The sequence below is a fragment of the Vulpes lagopus genome, chromosome 4 (assembly GCF_018345385.1).
Source record: "Vulpes lagopus strain Blue_001 chromosome 4, ASM1834538v1, whole genome shotgun sequence".
Taxonomy (NCBI): Eukaryota; Metazoa; Chordata; class Mammalia; order Carnivora; family Canidae; genus Vulpes; species Vulpes lagopus.
Genome location: NC_054827.1, coordinates 116,106,585 through 116,124,960, shown reverse-complemented (window position 1 = coordinate 116,124,960; position 18,376 = coordinate 116,106,585). Strand labels below are relative to the sequence as shown.

The window sequence follows — 18,376 nt, the reverse complement described above, 5'->3', positions numbered from 1 at the left end:
TTGGACTAGAATATTGCTGTTTGCCAGGCCTCGGCCAACCTCCAGTCCTTGAGGGAGAAGAGAGGAGGTAAACGCTGACTGGGAACGTTCCAGAGTTGGAGACGATGCCAGAAATTTCCCAAGCCGGGCCACTCCTTTTTCCCTTCCCACTCCAGATTCCAGCCTCTTGCCTTCACACGGCAGCATTTAAACCAAACCAATCAGGAGCTATGATGTGACTCAATTTCTGGACAAATAAACATTAATACAAAGGGAAAAGAGGAACCACCACCAATATATACCGTAGCCCACTGTTTGGACTCACCTGCTAAATGTTACCCATCAGCACAGATTAAAACAGAAGCCTGCCACAATCTGGGCAGACACCATTCCCCAGGGGCAGCTCAGCTGGAAAGTTTGCTGGAAATTCAGTGGCATGGTCTGATCAATTTCTAAATACTCTCTAGAAGACAAGAGTTCAGGTCAAGTGAAAGCACAGGGCTCCATCGCTTGACAAAACCCCACAGCCAGGGAGCAGGTGTAGCCTGCCAAAAGCAAACAAAAACTTCTCTCAAACAACAACAAATAGTTAACACCCTCAGCCTGTCAACACCAATTAGCCTGCCTTCCCAGCAGAAGCCTCTTAAGACAGACGGGTCCTGAAATCCAGCTAGGTCCTCTGCGAGCAGAAACTGTCACTGGGTGGCTTCTCCCAGGGAAGTGACCCTCAGCGGAAACCTACACCAGCAGGCACAGCCCTTAGGCCCCCTCTACCCCCCCCCCAGCCCCCAGGGGCCCCGCTGGGTGGGATTCTAACTTTGCTGGATTCCTGGCACTTTTGCTTTGGCAGGCTTCTTCCTGCATAATAATACCAACATTAAAATTTACTTTTGATAGAACTTTAAATACGTTCATATTTTATTTTCTTAGCATTTCAGGCAAATTTTAATTAATAGGATCTTGTGGACCTGAAAATTAAAACATTCCCTTTGAATAATTTCATTTCCCTTGGGGGTTTCTTTCTTCTAATTTGAAAAGAAATTAAACGTTTTCCTGGGGCCCCCTGAAGGTGTCAGGGGCCCTAGGCTCCATGCCCACCACGTCTCAGGGAAAAGCAAGCCCTGATTAGAAGGAACTTGCAATTCTTACAAAATACTGTTACCCGTGGTCTGTACATCCAGCTCAGCACAGCTCTGGCTTATTCCGAAAGTCCATTCTATTGATAAAATACTGACATAACATGCCTGGAATGTACACATTTTCACTTGTCACTTAAGAGTGATTTACACAGGTGTACTCCAAGGCGCTTAAAACAAAACAAAACAAAACAAAAAACCAACTCACCAGACAAGATAGATTTTCTTCAATATTTTATTTATATAGAAATACTTAAAAAATGAAGTAGCACCATTACTTAAGTTTTTACCTTTATTATGTAGAACTTTAAATGTCAGAAAAATAAAACTCTTGATACAATTTCAAATCTTGTCTCAGCAAATATAATATTAGTATTTGACCATGAGGTTAAAGGCCCTTTATCATAAAATAAAATATACTTTGTTTTTTAAACTTTGCTCAGTAAAGTACATTTAAGCTCAAGTAACGTCACCTACATATACATAAACAAGTGGTAAACAAATGTATTAAAATAGAAATACTAAAACTATAGTGGCCCAACAGAATTTTTGTAGCTTGCACTGAATTCTATTTATACAAATGTTAGAAAGCATCAACAGTTCCTTTTGACATGTTTATACATTTCCGTTTTTTTTTGTAATAATATAGAATAAAATATGCTTTATATCACTGAATAGAAAATATGCTGGGTGAAGCATTTCTAGAAGATTTGTCTGAACCTATAAAATCTCCATCCCAACAGAATACTGTTCAAAACATTACACATTTTATGGTTTTGTAATTCCATCACGATTGTGTGGTTATTAAAATAATACAGTGTTCTTTGCCATAAGGCCATACTAAAATAAAAAGATTTAACCCAGCTACAAAAAAGTTCACTGAACTTAAATTAAAATACTTGTAAACATCTTTGCAATATGAAATATAATTTTTCAAGTCAAAAAAGAATAAAATACTTCAATCTGTATTAATGCAATTTCTCTTTTAAAACTTTTAAACGTTTTTTAATATATAAGAGATATGTTACAGTTTGTTTAACTTTTATAAAGCTGCAGTATCCTGGTTTCACAGGTACTCCTGGCCCTTCCAAACATTCAGAAAGGATCCACCGTGTTCTATAATAAGCATCGTAGGAACCCAGCCACAGAGGGGAACACACTAAAACAGTCCACACATCCCATAAGCACTATTATTATCATCTTCATCATAATCATTATTGTTCATTTTTTTTTCCTACTTAAACAAAATGGAAAACTTTGTGGGGTTTTTCTTCTTTTGGAAGCCTCCTATGAAGTACAGTGTAAAAACTATCATTACTAGAATGTCGCCGTTCCTATTATTTATAGAGCATGCATTTCAGGTGGTTCGGGGGTTTCCCAGGCTATAGGACTCTGGATGCAGATATCCTGGCAAGTTCCTTTGTTTAAAAATTACTTAAAAAAAAAACAAAACAAAACAAAAAACGAGCGGATACTACAGCTTTCCAAGCTCCTCTCGGATCTCAGAGTGTGAGCAGGGGAGGGGTGGGGTGGAGGGCGGGGTGGGGGTGGGGGTGGGGGTGGGGGCGGGGAGGAGAAAGTGGGGCACCGAGGCGGCGGGCAGGGGGGCAGGGGGGCAGGGGGGCTGGGGGGCTGGGGGGCTGGGGGGCTGGGGGAGGATGCCGAGGCCGCAGGGGAGGGGCCCCCTGCCCCCGCCGGGTGCGCGCACGCGCGCTGCCTTCAGGAAAAGATGCGGATGGCCTGAGTGACCGCGGTGTGGCAGACGGGGCACTCGGGCTCGCTCTTCTCGCAGATGCGGTTGGCGCACTCCATGCAGAAGAGGTTGTGGCCGCAGGGCACCAGCGCGGCGATCACCTCGCTCTCGAAGCACACGGAGCAGTCGCGGCTGCCCTTCCGCCGCAACCCCGACGACGAGGAGGAGGAGCTGGAGGAGGAGCTGGACGACGACGAGGAGCCCGAGGTGTCCGACGGCTGCAGCCCGGGCAGCTGCGCCCCCAGCCCGTTGGCATAGGCGGCGTAGGTCAGGCCCCCGCCGCCCGGGTCGCTGCGCACGCGGCGGGCCAGGTGGTGCTCGCCCGCCCCCGGGGCCATGTGCAGGGGCGGGGACAGGCGCGGGCAGCTGGCGCCCGGGTGCAGCCGCCGGTGCACCAGCAGCCCCAGGTTGGCATTGGAGGGCGCGCCGGCGCCGCCCCCGGGGAAGACCACGGAGGAGGACGACGCGGACGAAGACGCGGACGAAGAGCAGGACGAGGACGCGGGCGCCGCGGGGCCGCCGCCAGGGGAGCGCTCGAACTGCGCCCAGAGCAGGGGCGCCCCGGGCGGGGGGGCGGGAGCCGGGTCGAAGGTGGGCTGCAGCTCCGGGCAGCCGTCGGGGGAAGGCACGGGGGCCTCCCCCGCCGCGTACGTGTATCCGTTGCCGTTGTTGTTGTTGTTGCCGTTGTGCGCGAAGCTGAGCGCGGGGCTGGGGGGGCTGTAGTCCGCCAGGCGCGGGGTGGCGGCCGCGCTGCCGCCGGTCCCCCCGCCGAAGTAAGAGTCTGTGGAGGCGCTGCCCAGCGAGCTGGAGCTGTCGTTGCGGTAGCTGGAGAAAGGCTTGCGGCCGGGGGTGGGCGTGATGCTGGGGGTGGGCTTGCTCCAGAGGCTGCCGGGGCCGGACCCGCCGGACCCGTGGTGCAGATCGAAGCCCACGTCCGTGCCGTTGGCGTGAAAGTCGTTTTCGTCTGTGAGCTCAATGATGCCGCCGGTGCGCAGGGCGATGTGCGCCTCTATTTCCTCGCGAGCCCGGTCCACGTTCTCGGGCATGCCGGTCACCTCGAACACCGGCTCCTTGTCGCGGCTGGGCGTCACGATGTACGTGTGCGTCTGTTGTTGGATGCGCTTGATCGTCGCGCCCTTGGGCCCCACCACGAGCCCCACCACGCGGTAGGGCACCCGCACCTGGATGGTGGTCTGTCCGGGCAGGTTGGGCGGCCCGGGCACTGCGCCGTTGAGCGCCGTGTTCTTGTTCCGCGAGGCGCGGATCATGGAGAAGTGCTCCGCCGCAGAGATGATCTCTCTCCGAGCCATGGCCACATCCTCCTTCCTGCCCGTCACAACAAAGACAGGCTCCTCCCCGCGAACCGGGGTCTTGATGTAAGTATTGGTCTTCGCCCGCAGCGCTTTGATTTTACAACCTGGGAGCCAGGGCGGGGGTGGGGGGTGGGAGGGGGGTGGAGTGGGAGAGAGAGAGAGAGAGAGAGAGAGAGACAGACAGACACGCCCATTATCCCGGGGTAACCGCGGGGACCCGGGACCGCCCGCGGCCAGGGCTGCGCGACGGCAGGACACGCTTTGGGCGGAAAGGGGGCGGCTCCCTCCCTGACCCCGGGCCACGCCACGGGCCGGGAAGCGGGTTCCCCCCGCGAGGCGCTCGAGGAACAGCCCATTGGCTGCCCGGCCCTCCCCCAGTGACTGCAGTCGTCCCGAGCAAACCCGAGAATCCCAGAAAAAGTCAGCTGGGGAGATGCTGCTAGGATCCAGCGGGGCGCGCCGTCCGCCCTGGAGACGCGGCGGAGGGGTTCGGGGGCGACGGCCGAAGCCGCGATGCCCCAGAGCTGGGGGACTGATGGGAGCGGGGGGGGGGGGGGCAGTCCCGGGACCCATTGTTCCTCCTCTGGGCTCCATTCCGCTCTGCAGAAATCCAGAATCCTCCTCCCATCCGATGCTCCCTCCTCCTCCTCCCCCTCCCCAAGGACCGATCAAAGGCCCCCTCCCCCAAGCATCTTGTATTTAAATTCTATTTCCCGGGGTGGGCTAGGTGGGGGGCGCTCGGGGAGAAGGCAGTGGTTTTAGCAGGATGGAGCGCATCCCGCCGAGGCGGCGGCGCGGCTCCGGGAGACAGCCTGCCTGCACTTTCTTTGTCTGGGGCGCCGGCCCCTCGCGCGGCTCTTCCTCTCTCCTCGAGCTCGCGGGCGCCGCGGATGCCGAGCCCTCCCGCGCCCTCCCCGCGGGGCGGCGGCCCGAGACCCTCTGCCCGTCCAGCTCCCCGTCCCCGCCGGACCCACCTTGGCGCCCCACGATCTCGGCGACGTGCTCGGAACTGGGCACCGGTACGCACTCGGTCATGTTCACGCTCTTCTTGCGCGGCTCGCTGTCGTACAGAGAGGCGCCCTCGTCACTGTCCAGCCCCAGCAGGGAGAGCTGGTCGAGCGCGAGCTGCAGGGCTCTTTGGTCATCCAGGGTCTCGCCGCCGCCGCCGCCGCCGCCGCCGCCGCCGCCGCCGCCGCCGCCGCCTCCCCCTCCGCCGCCGCTGCCGTGGCGCTCCAGGTCTGCAAACAGGGAGCTGGGCATCGCTCGGCCGTGCGCGCCGCGCCCCCGCCGGCCCTCGGCTCGGCGGCCAGAAGCTGCGGCCACAAAGGCAGCCGGGAAGCGAGCGGTCAGGGGCGGGGAGGCCGGCCGGCTGCCGCGGGCTCCGTGGCTCCTTTCTCGGCGCCGGGAGGACTGGGTCGCGCGGAGCGGTCCGCGCCGGGCAGTGGCCGCGGGAGCCCCCGCCTGGGTCCCCACCCCAGGTCTGCCGGCGGGTGGGGCGGGGGCAAAGCTCGAGCGGCAGCCGCGCGTGCCCCCCGAGTGCCCGGCTGGCTGGCCACAATGCCGAGCGAGGAGCGAGCAGGCGAGCGACAGCAGCGTTTCTTTAAGGAGCCCCTCCCCGGCTCCTCTCCTCCCTCCCGCCCGCCCGCCCGCCCGCCCTCACTCAGCGCTTTTTCCTCCTCTCCTCCCCGCCTCTTGACTGAGCCTCTGCAGCCAGACGGCTCCGGAGGGGGACGAGGGAGGCGCAACGTCACCGGCGGGAGCTGACACTACAATGCTACTGACACTATCGCTGGGGGAGGCGATTGGCGCGCGCCGGGCCGGGGGCGGGCGGAGGCCGCGGTCGGGGCGAGCCGGGAGCGAGCGCCCCCCGCCCCCGCCCCCGCGCCCGCGCCCGCGCCCGCCGCAGCCCGCCCCGCTCCCCGCCCGGCCGCGCCCCGCCCCCGCCGCCGCGAGCGCCGCTCTTTGTTGTCGAGTGCGGGACCGGCGGGCTCGGGACCCCCGCGCGCACCTACCGGCCGAGGACGGCGCGTCCCCAGCTCTGCTCCCCCGCCTGACTGAGACCGGGAGACGCGCCCCACTCCGCGGCCGGCGGCCCGGCCCGAAGCGAACGGTCCTGAGAAAGTCCCGTTAGCGTCTCCGAATAGACCGCCCCGGGAGCCCTCGGTGCCGCTGGGAGGAGGGTCTGTCCCCGCCCCGCAGGGCGGTCCGAGCGGCCGGACGCGGGGAGTGGGACTCGAGGTCCCGTTGCGCTCGGGCACAGCGGCTCCTGGCGCGGGCTGCCCACCTGCGCGGGAGCGCAGGCGACACAAAGGCACAGGCCCGCCCGCATCGCTCCCGGCGCGCGCGCCCGCAGCCCCGCGCCCCGCGCCCCGCGCCCCGCACTCGGTCCGCCCGGCCCCGACACTGCGACTCGGCCAGCCAGGCAGCCGCCGCGGCGCGGAGCCGCCCCCCCACCCCACCCCCCCCGCGGCTCACGACCCCCGACCCCCACCCCCGGAGCGCGCGGCGCGGGGACCCTGCACCCGCCCCGCGCGCCGGCCGAGCCCCCGCGGGCGCTGGCACGTGCACGAGCGCCGCGCCGCCACCGCCACCGCGGGGACGCCGGCCATGGCTCCGGCGGGCAGCGAGGGCGTGCGCGCGCCGCCGGCCCGTCCCTCCCCCTCCCCGCCCCGCGGTCGGGCATGCGCGGTGCGCGCGGGGGACGGGCGGGCCCTTTAAGGCGGGAGCGGACGGAGCGCGCCCCGGCCCCTCCCGCGGCCCCGCCCCGCCCCGCCGGGAGGTGTGCGCCCGCCGCCCCGCCGCTCTTTGTGCGCTTCTCGGGGTGGGGCTGGCGGCGGAGGCAGGGCGCGCCCCGGCCGGCGGGGACGGCGAGCGGCGCCCCCTCCCGGACCTGCGGGGCCGCCTCCAGCGCGAGAGAAGAAAGGCGGCTTTGAGGGCCGGGGCCCGCCGCCCCGTCCCCCCGCGCTCGGCCCCGCGGCGCCGCCACCCGGGCCGGGGCCCCTCGGCCCCGCGCGCGCTCCTCTCCTTTGTTCCCGGCGCCCCCGGGCTCTCCGCGCCCCCGCGGCCCGCCGGTCCCCCGAGTGGGCCGCTCCGCAGGGCGGCGGGCGCTGCGGTTTCCCGCCCGGGACAATGGGGCCATGTGGCCGCCGCCGCGGACCGGCCCACTCGGGGGCCCGGCGGGGCCGCGGGGCGAGCTCGGGGCGCGCGGGCGGAGGCTCCCGGCGCTTGCTCCGTGCGGGGGAGCGGTGCGTAACGGGGGGCTCGTGCTGCCGTGGCCGCCTCGCGAGTCCGGGGGACTGACTGTGACAGCCGACGCGACCGCGCTGGGCCGTCGGGCAGTGAGGCTGCTGCCCTTACTGGGAGCACGGGAAGGTGTTGCCTTCTTGCTCACCTGGAGCTGTCTTGGGGCAGAGGTGCTGATTATTTCCTCGGGGAAATGAGGCTTCGAAGCCACTTCCAGTAGTTGTTTCCTCAGGATGTTTATGTCCGCTTCCCTGCGCCTGAGTGTGTGCCTGTGTGTTTCTTCAAAGGGAATGATGGATGGGGTGGGGGAGGGTGCGGAGTCCTCCCAGAGAGCCAGCACCTAGAACTCCGGCGGAGGAATCTTGTCTTTTGACCTGGTTTATGGACTCAAGCCCCACTAATCTGTGAATGAGGAGGGAGTGCCTTGAGGGTGGAGAGGGTCCTGGCCGGTCCAGGCGCCTCACTCAGGGCCCGACAGCACCAGGGCAGGCAGGAAAAGCACTCCAGAGGCCCAGGTATTCGCATCTTGCCAGCACAACAGGCTTGTTGCTGGCCTCTCAGCTCTGCTTCTAGGAATGTATCAGCCTCCCTATTGGGCCAACTGAGGTTTCTTTCTTCAAATAACACGGTGAAAATAAAGTTGTTGCCCAGCCATCCAGTGCTGGTGAGGCCTGTACACAGGTAAAGGGGGGGGCCCTCCACCCCAGCGTTGCTTGTGCTGGGGAATGGGCCTGCACACATCCTCTCCTGCTACCTGCCGTGCTGGGATTTCAGATGGGAAGACTGCATGCTTCAGAATCCCCCGGGTGCCTGGGTCATCTCCACGAAGGTGACTGTGACACTTTGCATAGGTGACAGGTATCTTTCTCCACGACCTGATCATGGAGGCAGGAACTGTACCTGGCTCTACTTACACATGTCCAATGAAATCACACGTCTTAACGCACATGGAGGATGAGCTGAAACTTTGAACGTAGGGATTCATGAAAAGCTGCCAACCCCAAGGAGCCGATGACATTCCTTGTAGCCTGGGGTTACACTCCATAGAGCAGAATGCTTCAGTAAAACTTATGCAAACATGGCATCGTTTTCTGAAGACACCCACGAAATTGAAATGATGGACATGGTAGCAGGAGCTATGACGATTCACAGATCTGATTCCCAGTGGAGCCCTGCTTCAGCATTCCTACCCTACGAAGAGAGGCCAGCATCCAGCTTCCCACCTACCTCAGGGCGTTGTTTTAGCAGATGGGTAATGATGGTGAAAGCTAACTCATTGTAAATTACAAAGTACTAAGCGAACATATGGGTAGATTGGTGCTTTACCTACAGCCTCTTCTTACCTTCCCAGTTCAGTACTGACTGGTCAGGGTATTTTCTGACACTTGAATGCCATCGTACAAGTTACAATCTGGAAAAATTAACTCTCAGTGAATGGATTTAATAAGCCAAGACCTGATAAAACTTGCGAAGTCCAGTTCTGTTTTAAAATAGGTAATATGACCCAACTCCATAGTTTTTGGCTAGACTTTCCCAGGCTCTTTTAGGACCTCAGAGCTTAACTGCTTTTCCTGATACAGGACACATTCCCTAAGGACTTCCCTGATGTGGCTGTATTATTATTATTATTATTTTTTTTAGCAAGACAGAAGCTTGAAGAGCGTGATCTGGTAATATTATAGAGAATTTCAGTTGTTATAAAATAAGAAAAGGTAAAGTCACTGAAAACAACCAAGATAAACAATGGTCCCATCTCGTACTGGTTTCCAAAGAACTCAAACTATTTTGCACACAGCCTTCTCATTTTTGCAAACTGAAAAGCTGGCAAAAGCAGCTAAAATCCTCATGGGAAAACAAGCACACTTTCAGTCAACTCACTTCACATTATTGAGTATCTACATACCTTACTACAGGCACCCAAAAAAGTGCTGATGGTTCAGAAATGAACATGGCAGGGGGGTCCTTTCCCCTGGAGCCCTGCTCATGTGCAAAGCCAGTTACACGGCAGGGATGAGTGCCCAGAGAGTAGCAGGTCTGCTTGGAGTCCTGGGAAGGCTTCCCAGAGGTGGGGACGTTTGTGTTGTGCTTTCAGAAAAACGAGGTGTGAGAATTGAGACTAGCCTAGTGTGGCGCATGGTATCTAGTAGGAACCCCACCGGTGTTTATTAAATGAATGAGTAAGCCAGGCTGAAAAGGCTCCAGGTGTAATTTTCTTAAGTATGTATGTGAATAACTGTCTCTGGGAAGCAGCCCGAATGACTCCAGCCACAACTACATGACTTTGAGTAATCACAGGCAAGATTTATCAAGCACTCACTGTGTGCCAAGCAGTTTACCAAATGCTTTACAATGTGCCATCTTGTGTAATCCTCTAAACCGCTCCGGTAGATTCTTCTCTTGTCCCCATTTTGCGGATGAAGGGAAGTTAAGTCGTTTGCCCAAGCGGAGGCAGATTTGCCTCGAAGCTGGTGAAGTCCAAGTTTCTGTACCCTTTATGTGCACATGATCTTTTCACGGCCCCGGGGAGGGTCAAAGCAATTTATATACAGGATCACGTATTTTAGTAAAATTTCCAAGAGTCATGTTTTTATTCTTTTCCTTAAGGAGGACCCCAACACTGATGTGACTTAGTCTGTAATCGTAAAGTACCCCAGGTTCCTTCCCGTCTCTGGGCTATGGGTTCCCCAGCTGGAAGTTGGGAGCATTTCCAGCCCTGGACCCCCCACAGGATTGGAATGATCACATGTGGGAGGGCCCTGCAAAGCATGTTGTTTTTTGATGTCGTATTGTCTCTATTGTTAACATGTATGTGACATGGAACACAAACGTTTTTAAGAATATTTCAATGAGGGGGATCCCTGGGTGGCGCAGCGGTTTGGCGCCTGCCTTTGGCCCAGGGCGCGATCCTGGAGACCCAGGATCGAATCCCACGTCAGGCTCCCGGTGCATGGAGCCTGCTTCTCCCTCTGCCTGTGTCTCTGACTCTCTCTCTCTCTCTGTGACTATCATAAATAAATAAAAATTAAAAAAAAAATAAATAAAAATAAAGGCTTTAAAGAATATTTCAATGAGGGACACCTGGGTGGCTCAGCAGTTGAGCCTCTGCCTTTGGCTCAGGACGTGATCCTGGAGTCCTGGGATCAAGTCCCACATCGAGCTCCCTGCAGGGAGCCTGCTTCTCCCTCTGCCTGTCTCTCTCTCTCTCTCTCTCTCTCTGTCTCTCACGAATAAATAATAAATAAAATCTTTTAAAAAAATATTTTAATGATACGGGAAATCCTCCCATGTTGAATGGACAAAAAAAAAAAGAGTAAGAGGTGTGTGTGTGTGTGTGTCTGTGTGTGTGTGTGTGTGTGTGTGTGTGTGTGTTACTAAACACTCAGGAAGCATAGCAGAAGCAAATGAATAGGCTGGAAAGCAAGACATCAGAATTTTCATACTTGGCTATTTAAGTAGTGGTCCACATTTTATTTTCATGGTTCCCCATGTTTCAAGTTCTAAACGCACATCTTTATTCAATTAGTCTTTAAAAGTAATACATGGTTAGTTTAAAAGTTAAATAGTGCTAAAAGGCTTAATAAAATAAAAGCACCTATCCTGCTGTAAGTAGGAGGAAAAAAAAAACCTAAAGCGAATCCTAGCACACATTGATATTTATTAAAGCTTTTGGAATTATGAGAGTAAAGAGGGAGGAAGTTCCATAAATTTTATAAAATGGGCCTTTAAAAGTCGCTTGACTTCTAAAATTTAAACATCATTTAGTTAATAATCAGTAATAACCATTCTGCAACATCACAAAGCAGTAGGAACAAGAGGAGGTAATTTGAAAATCTCTCAGATACACAGGAATCCAAGGAGCCTGGAAGCTCACTGATCTTCAGAAAGGAGATGCCCTTTCTTCTTCCTGCACAGACAGACATGAAAAAGATTGGTGGAATCAGGGCTTCTTTTTTTTTTTTTTTTTTTTTTTTTGCAGTTCGATCCTCCACTTTGCACCAGACTCTTGGGTGGAGCCCCTGTCTCTGAACTGACAGAGGCCACAGGTGGCTCCCAGCTCAGGATGTCCACGCAGGCAGGGTCCCACACCCTCGCCTGGCAGGGCCCCCAGGGCCAGGGATGAGAAGTGGCAAATACTCCTTGACAGGGAGTCTGCTTTGGGGACACAGAGGCCCAACTTCCAGCATGAGGTGCTCATTGTCTCAGATGTAATTAAGGTGAGCCACTGTGTGTGTCATGGGTCAGTGTGGGCTAGACTCAGACTGGCTGCTGCGGCATCTAAGAGGAATGTGACAACTGCCCCCCAAATCTAGGTGGTGGGGTCTCCCTCCCCTGGTTCCCGGCCTCCCTGAGCTCAGCAGTGCCTGGTGGCATTTATAAAGCAATAGAAATAGAGCAAAAAAGCATTTAAAGCCCTCATCTCTTTCAACATCTCGTATGACCACACTTTCTCTCTTCCTGTAACTTTTTTTAAAAAGTAAGAAATACCTTTGTAACCTAAGGAATTTTTGTATTTTCAGCGGCACCTCTAAATGTCACGATGCTAATGAGTGAAATACAGCTGTAATGTTGTCAGGACTAACTGTGAAGTACTAGCTCGTTTCACTTCATGATAAAAAAATCCTTTCTTCCCTGCGCATTTCAGTTCAAAATATAAAGATTATGTCAGCGGAGCTATTAAAGTGTTGGCTAATAATAGAATCATTTTCATAATGCTAATAAGACAAATCTACAATTTTATTAAAATTCTAGAGTCTTCACTGTAGTAACATGTGTGTGCAGCTACATAGAGAAGACTCACTAAGCAAAGAAATACAAGGGCAAGAATGCGTTTGAGGAAGCATGATCACCAGTCAACCCAACTAGAGAACTAAAAGAGGCCATGGTGTAAATTCCACGTCTCAGAGAGAAGAAAGAAGACGTGGCCTCCAGCAGGAAAATCTGAAGCAGCGTCCTAAGTGGAAAGCATGAGACCAAACACAACTGAGTGTACGGAAATATAAAACCACTGCATATAGAAAACAGATACCAACAGGTTGGTTAGGAACAGAGCTGAGGAGGCTGCACGTCCCCCTCCCCCCAGGAGAGGTGGGTCTCAGGTAGGACTTCACTGGGCGGAGGGGCCGCCTTGGTCTCTGTAGCTCAGCAGCGCCGGGTGAGACCTGCCGCCCTGCCTCGTGGTGAGACCTTGAGCATGTGTGTGTCTTCGCCTGGCGTGCTCAGCCTCCGCGTCTGTAACACCTGCCTCCCGGGGCTGATGGCAGGGTGCCGGGTGGCACGTACTGAGTCACCTGCACTGCTCGCTGAACTGAAAAGACACTCTCTGGGAAAGAAGACAAGGGGGCTGCTGTGTTTAGCTGTGATGTGCAGCCAGAGGAAATTAAAACCGCGGACACTGGTGTCAGATGAGAGCTGGGTCCTTAGAACGCTCACAAACGTTCAGAAGCAAACCCGAATGGAAGACCGCTTACTATGTGACAAAAGTAGAGACGCACATGAGTGGGGGCAGGAATCGTCCTGAGATGCAGCTGAGATGCCTGACTGTTTGAAGCACTGTATGAAAACTGGACCTTTCCCTGCCTCACAGCATAGACTCTAGTGAGGTCCAGGGGGATTAAGGAGTTCAGCTTGAAATCTGAAATCCTAAAAGAACCAAATGGAAACAGGTGGCTGTTTCTATAATTTCAAGTAGGAGAAGGGCTTTCTGAGCGTCACCCTAACAGTGGAAATCACTTAGTCAAAGGCTCTTATAAAACAAAGAAACTGCGCTGCAGGAGAAAATCCTATACAGGAGGCCTCCGCAGGTGTGACGTACCAGGGCTCACCTTGGGGGGGCACACAGATAAGCCCCCCACTATAGTTATTGTAAATAAAATATATTTATTCTAATTGTATTATAAAATCCTATCAGTATATCAAAACTCGGAATTCACTGGTGTGGATTCAAGGAGGAAGCCAGATGTGGCATGTCGTTTTTAAAAAGGAAGTCAATCTGAACAACAATCTTAGATGAAGGACATTACAGTTGGTTCTCAAATACGGTAAAATATGTAATACGGATCTTCTGTCAGAGAGTGATGATTGAGATGGGAACTATGGATGAGATGTTCTAATTAAGGCCGCTTCTTTAAAGATTAATTTATAACTAGAATTTTATACAGTCCAATCAAAACAAGTTATTATGGGGGGAGGCGTGCAAAATCTTTCGGAGGTTCATCTGAAAGATCACAGAAAGAGCACGGCTTCTGTGCAACCGAGATGCAAGACGCTATAAGGCTGTGCATGGACTCCCATCCTCCTGGCAGATACTCGGCGCACCTGTCCTGCTGGCACTGGGCTGGGGGATCCAAATGTAGTGGTGACCCAAGGCAGGACTTGGGCTGATGGGCATTTGTGTAGAATCACCACTGTCACAAGTGCCATGGAGGACAGGACCATGTGCAAGGTGTGTAAAACAAGAAATCTGATAATTCTTGGTACATAGAGGACTTCATCTCTGACCTAAGAATACATAATTGATAAGAAAATGTATTCATGAATGAAGTGAAAAAAGCAGAAGAAATTGGTAGCCTGTAACATTTCTTGAGCGCTTAATATATACTAGGATTTTGCTGGTTCTCTACATTAATAATCTCAACAATCCAGTGAAATCGGTACTATCATTATTTATATTTTCACTCAAGGGAAATGGAGCCTGAGCTAGCAGGTGGCAGGCAGACCCAGGCTGCCCAAGCCAGAGTTTGTCCATCAGTCTTTTCTTTTTTTTTTTAAAAGACACCATCATTGAAAAATAATCAAAATTCAAAACCTTGGACATACTTAACATGTATAATTTTTTAAAAGATTTTATTTATTTATTCATGAGAGACACAGAGAAAGAGAGAGAGGCAGAGACACAGGCAGAGGGAGAAGCAGGCCCCATGCAGGGAGCTGGACGCGGGACTCAATCCCAGGACTCCAGGATCACGCCCTGGGCTGAAGGCAGGTGCTCAACCGCTGAGCCACCCGGGCGTCCCTAATGTGTACAGTTTGATGGGTTTGTACATATGCACGCACCTGTGAGCCCATCAACACAATCAAGGTGATAGACGTTGCCAATCAAGCCAAACATTTCCTGCTATCTTTTTTTGTGTGTGTGATAAAAAGATGTCACTGACATAAGATCCAACCTCTTAAGTTTCTCAGTATGCAATACAGTGGTGCTAGATGCAGGAGCTATGTAGTACGGCAGAAACCTGGAACTTACTCATCTTGCATAACTGAATAGCTTTACGCCATAATTTTTTACCCCAAAGATTCAGATGCAATGAAACGTCGGGACACCTGCACCCCGATGTTTCTATCAGCAATGGCCACAATAGCCAAACTGTGGAAGGAGCCTCGGTGTCCATTAAAAGATTTTATTTATTTATTGAGCATCTCCCCATTGTCTCGTCCGCCCAGACCTGGTAACCACCACTCCACTCTGCTTCTCAGGCGGCCGTGTTGGAATATCTCTGTAAGCGGAATCATGTGGTCTTTGTTCTTCTGTGGACTTATGTCACTTAGTACGGTGTCCTCCAGATGCAAGCACGCTGTCACAAATGGCAGGATTTCCTTCCTTTTGTAAGCCTGGTATTCTATTGTATGTGCATGCCACCTTCTCTTTACCCATCTGTCTGTGGACACTTATATATATATATATATATATATATATATATATATATATATATATATATATATATATATATATATATATATATATATATATATATATATATATATATATATATATATATATATATATATATATATATATATATATATATATATATATATATATATATATATATATATATATATATATATATATATATATATATATATATATATATATATATATATATATATATATATATATATATATATATATATATATATATATATATATATATATATATATATATATATATATATATATATATATATATATATATATATATATATATATATATATATATATATATATATATATATATATATATATATATATATATATATATATATATATATATATATATATATATATATATATATATATATATATATATATATATATATATATATATATATATATATATATATATATATATATATATATATATATATATATATATATATATATATATATATATATATATATATATATATATATATATATATATATATATATATATATATATATATATATATATATATATATATATATATATATATATATATATATATATATATATATATATATATATATATATATATATATATATATATATATATATATATATATATATATATATATATATATATATATATATATATATATATATATATATATATATATATATATATATATATATATATATATATATATATATATATATATATATATATATATATATATATATATATATATATATATATATATATATATATATATATATATATATATATATATATATATATATATATATATATATATATATATATATATATATATATATATATATATATATATATATATATATATATATATATATATATATATATATATATATATATATATATATATATATATATATATATATATATATATATATATATATATATATATATATATATATATATATATATTATTTTATCCTCCTACCTAGACAAATAGAATTTCATAATGAACTGGAAGGCCAGGTTAGAATCCAGAACTCTCAGCCTCCATGCTGTGCCGCATCTCCCACCCCTCTTCTGCCCCGTGGTCAGGCTCCACCCCACACCACAAGGGGTTCTCCGGCACACATGTTGTAGACACCCCAGGCCCATCCACACCTGTCCCCTGCAAACGGCCACTCCCTTAGACACACCTTGGGCCTGTGCACACATTTTCAGTGGAAGGCCTAAGAGACTGTCAGGGGAGAGGTCCACATAGACGCCTCTGGGCACAGAGGTCCCATTGTGACCTCACATTATGGGGAGAGGCACAGCCAGAGGGCAGCAAGAGTGGGACCTTCGAGCATGGGGTCCAGGGCTGGGGCCTCTCTTGTCTGACACATAAAATGACTTAAAAATATATATATTTATATTTAATATTAATATTAATATTAAATATTTATATATAAAATAAAAATATATTTAATGACCTAAATACATATATATGTATTTATGTATGTATATGTATTTGTAAGTCACTTACAAACTCATATATATATATATATATATATATATATATATATATATATGAGTTATGAGGTAGCAATTGAGGTAAGTACTGTTATTCTCCCCATTTTGCACACGGGGAGCGATTACACAGGAACTTGCATGCCCCAGGACAGGGAGGTTGTAAAGAATACCTGTGACAGCCTCCCTCGCGGCCTCCCTCCTTGCTCCCCCTGCCCCCTGCTTCTCTTCCTTCCCTCCTTCCCATCCTCCTCTCCACAAACGTTCGAGGGCACCCCGTGGTGTGCCAGGCACCGCCTTTACCCGAAGATTCAAGGGTGATGGGGACAGACGCTCTCTGCGGTATACAATGTAATGAGGAGACGAGCATCGATCCCACACAAATACATGTCTAATTACAATCTGGGACGAGTGCACTGACAGATAAGCATGTGTTGATTTGTTGGTTGTCTTTGATTTCAGGTTTCCTGCTGAGACAGGGAGGAATGTAAATCTGTTTTTCTCTTAAAGCCAGGGGCCTTCCATATTTGCACAAACCTTCGAAGTGGATGCATTTCGTACAGCTAGCCAGAACTGGGTAGGCTTCCGACACGTCTATAAGCTCATTAAGTCAACTCTACCACTTAACTCTTTACCAAGAGTTTCAGAGGCACACCTTCCTGCAGTGCTACGCAGCCAACTGCCCGGTTATTGAAGGTGGGGGTCTTCCTCGGGACCTCCGTGCCAGGTTCCCATGGAAACGCAGAAGGGCGGGTGGAAGAGGGTCTGCGAGCTCTTACAAACCCATTTTCCTTCTGGATGTCCATGCACCACACACCAGAAGAGGCCAGAGGTGGTGGTTAATGCCCGGTATCTCGGTGCTGCTCCTCCGACTGCCCTACTCTAGATGATTTCTCGTAAGTGGCCCCTCGCGGTGTGGGGGATGGACAGTGGTCATCTTAAAACTAGGCAGAGGCCCCGTCAGTGGAGAGCAGGAGGGTCCTCACTCTCACTCGACAGTTAACCCACAAGGATTTTGGCTGAGAAGACCTAAAATCATGTTATTTTTAAATAGCTTTTGTGTTGTGGGACAGACTCCTAGGAGGAGGATCCACTTGTGCCCTTTGGTTCTGTGGATTTCGGATTGCCTGTTGATCTTACAGCTTTTTGCACACGGTTTTCATAGTTTCCAGTAACAAATAACTAAATCCTGACGAACTTTACCTTGGGAACAGAACCGTTGTATCTTTATCATACTTAAGCGTCAGTTAGACAAATATTACCCAAGCAGCAAAAACAGCTTGTCTTCCCCCACTCCCTCGCCCTGGACTGAACATTCCAGCTTTTTAAAATTTTCATCTCCTGCAGAGGAAAATCTTATTCTTAAAACTGGTTTTACACACACACACACACACACACACACACACACACACACACACACACCTTCCTTTCTCAGGTCTGCTGCAGGGGCGCCAGGCTGTGGGCGCCCATCGGAACTGGTACACCTTGCGGTGGCTTCCTTACCCCTCACTGGAGTGTCTTCTGCTGCCTGGTGGTCTCCCGGGGTGCAGGAGGGACTGTCCTGGACGCCGGTGAATGAGCCCCCGCCAGGATTGTCGTGTCCTGCCCCAGGATTTCCAGCTGGGATGTGTTTCCTCCAAGTCACTTACAAACTTCAAGGCAACTGTTGGTTTGTGGAGGTTTTTCTGTTTTGTTTTGTTTTTTATCTGTTTTTTTGCCTGGGGGTGGACAGGATTTGGGAAAGCACC

General features: G+C 50.4%; 1 protein-coding gene across 2 annotated transcripts; it reads right to left on the bottom strand.

Moving 5' to 3' along the window:
• Window positions 1-1,336: 1,336 nt before the first annotated feature.
• On the bottom strand, window positions 1,337-6,732 carry MEX3B (mex-3 RNA binding family member B). 2 transcript variants are annotated; one of them, XM_041753839.1, is made up of 3 exons: window positions 6,194-6,732; window positions 5,156-5,433; window positions 1,337-4,285 (listed from the first exon to the last, which is right to left on the bottom strand). In XM_041753839.1, the coding sequence occupies exons 1-3, from the start codon at window positions 6,508-6,510 to the stop codon at window positions 2,835-2,837; spliced, it is 2,046 nt and encodes a 681-aa protein (XP_041609773.1). In that variant the 5' UTR covers window positions 6,511-6,732; the 3' UTR covers window positions 1,337-2,834. The 2 variants fall into 2 exon arrangements, with proteins under 2 accessions (XP_041609773.1, XP_041609774.1); XM_041753840.1 differs by having other exon boundaries at window positions 5,156-6,330.
• Between the last annotated feature and the right edge of the window lie 11,644 nt (window positions 6,733-18,376).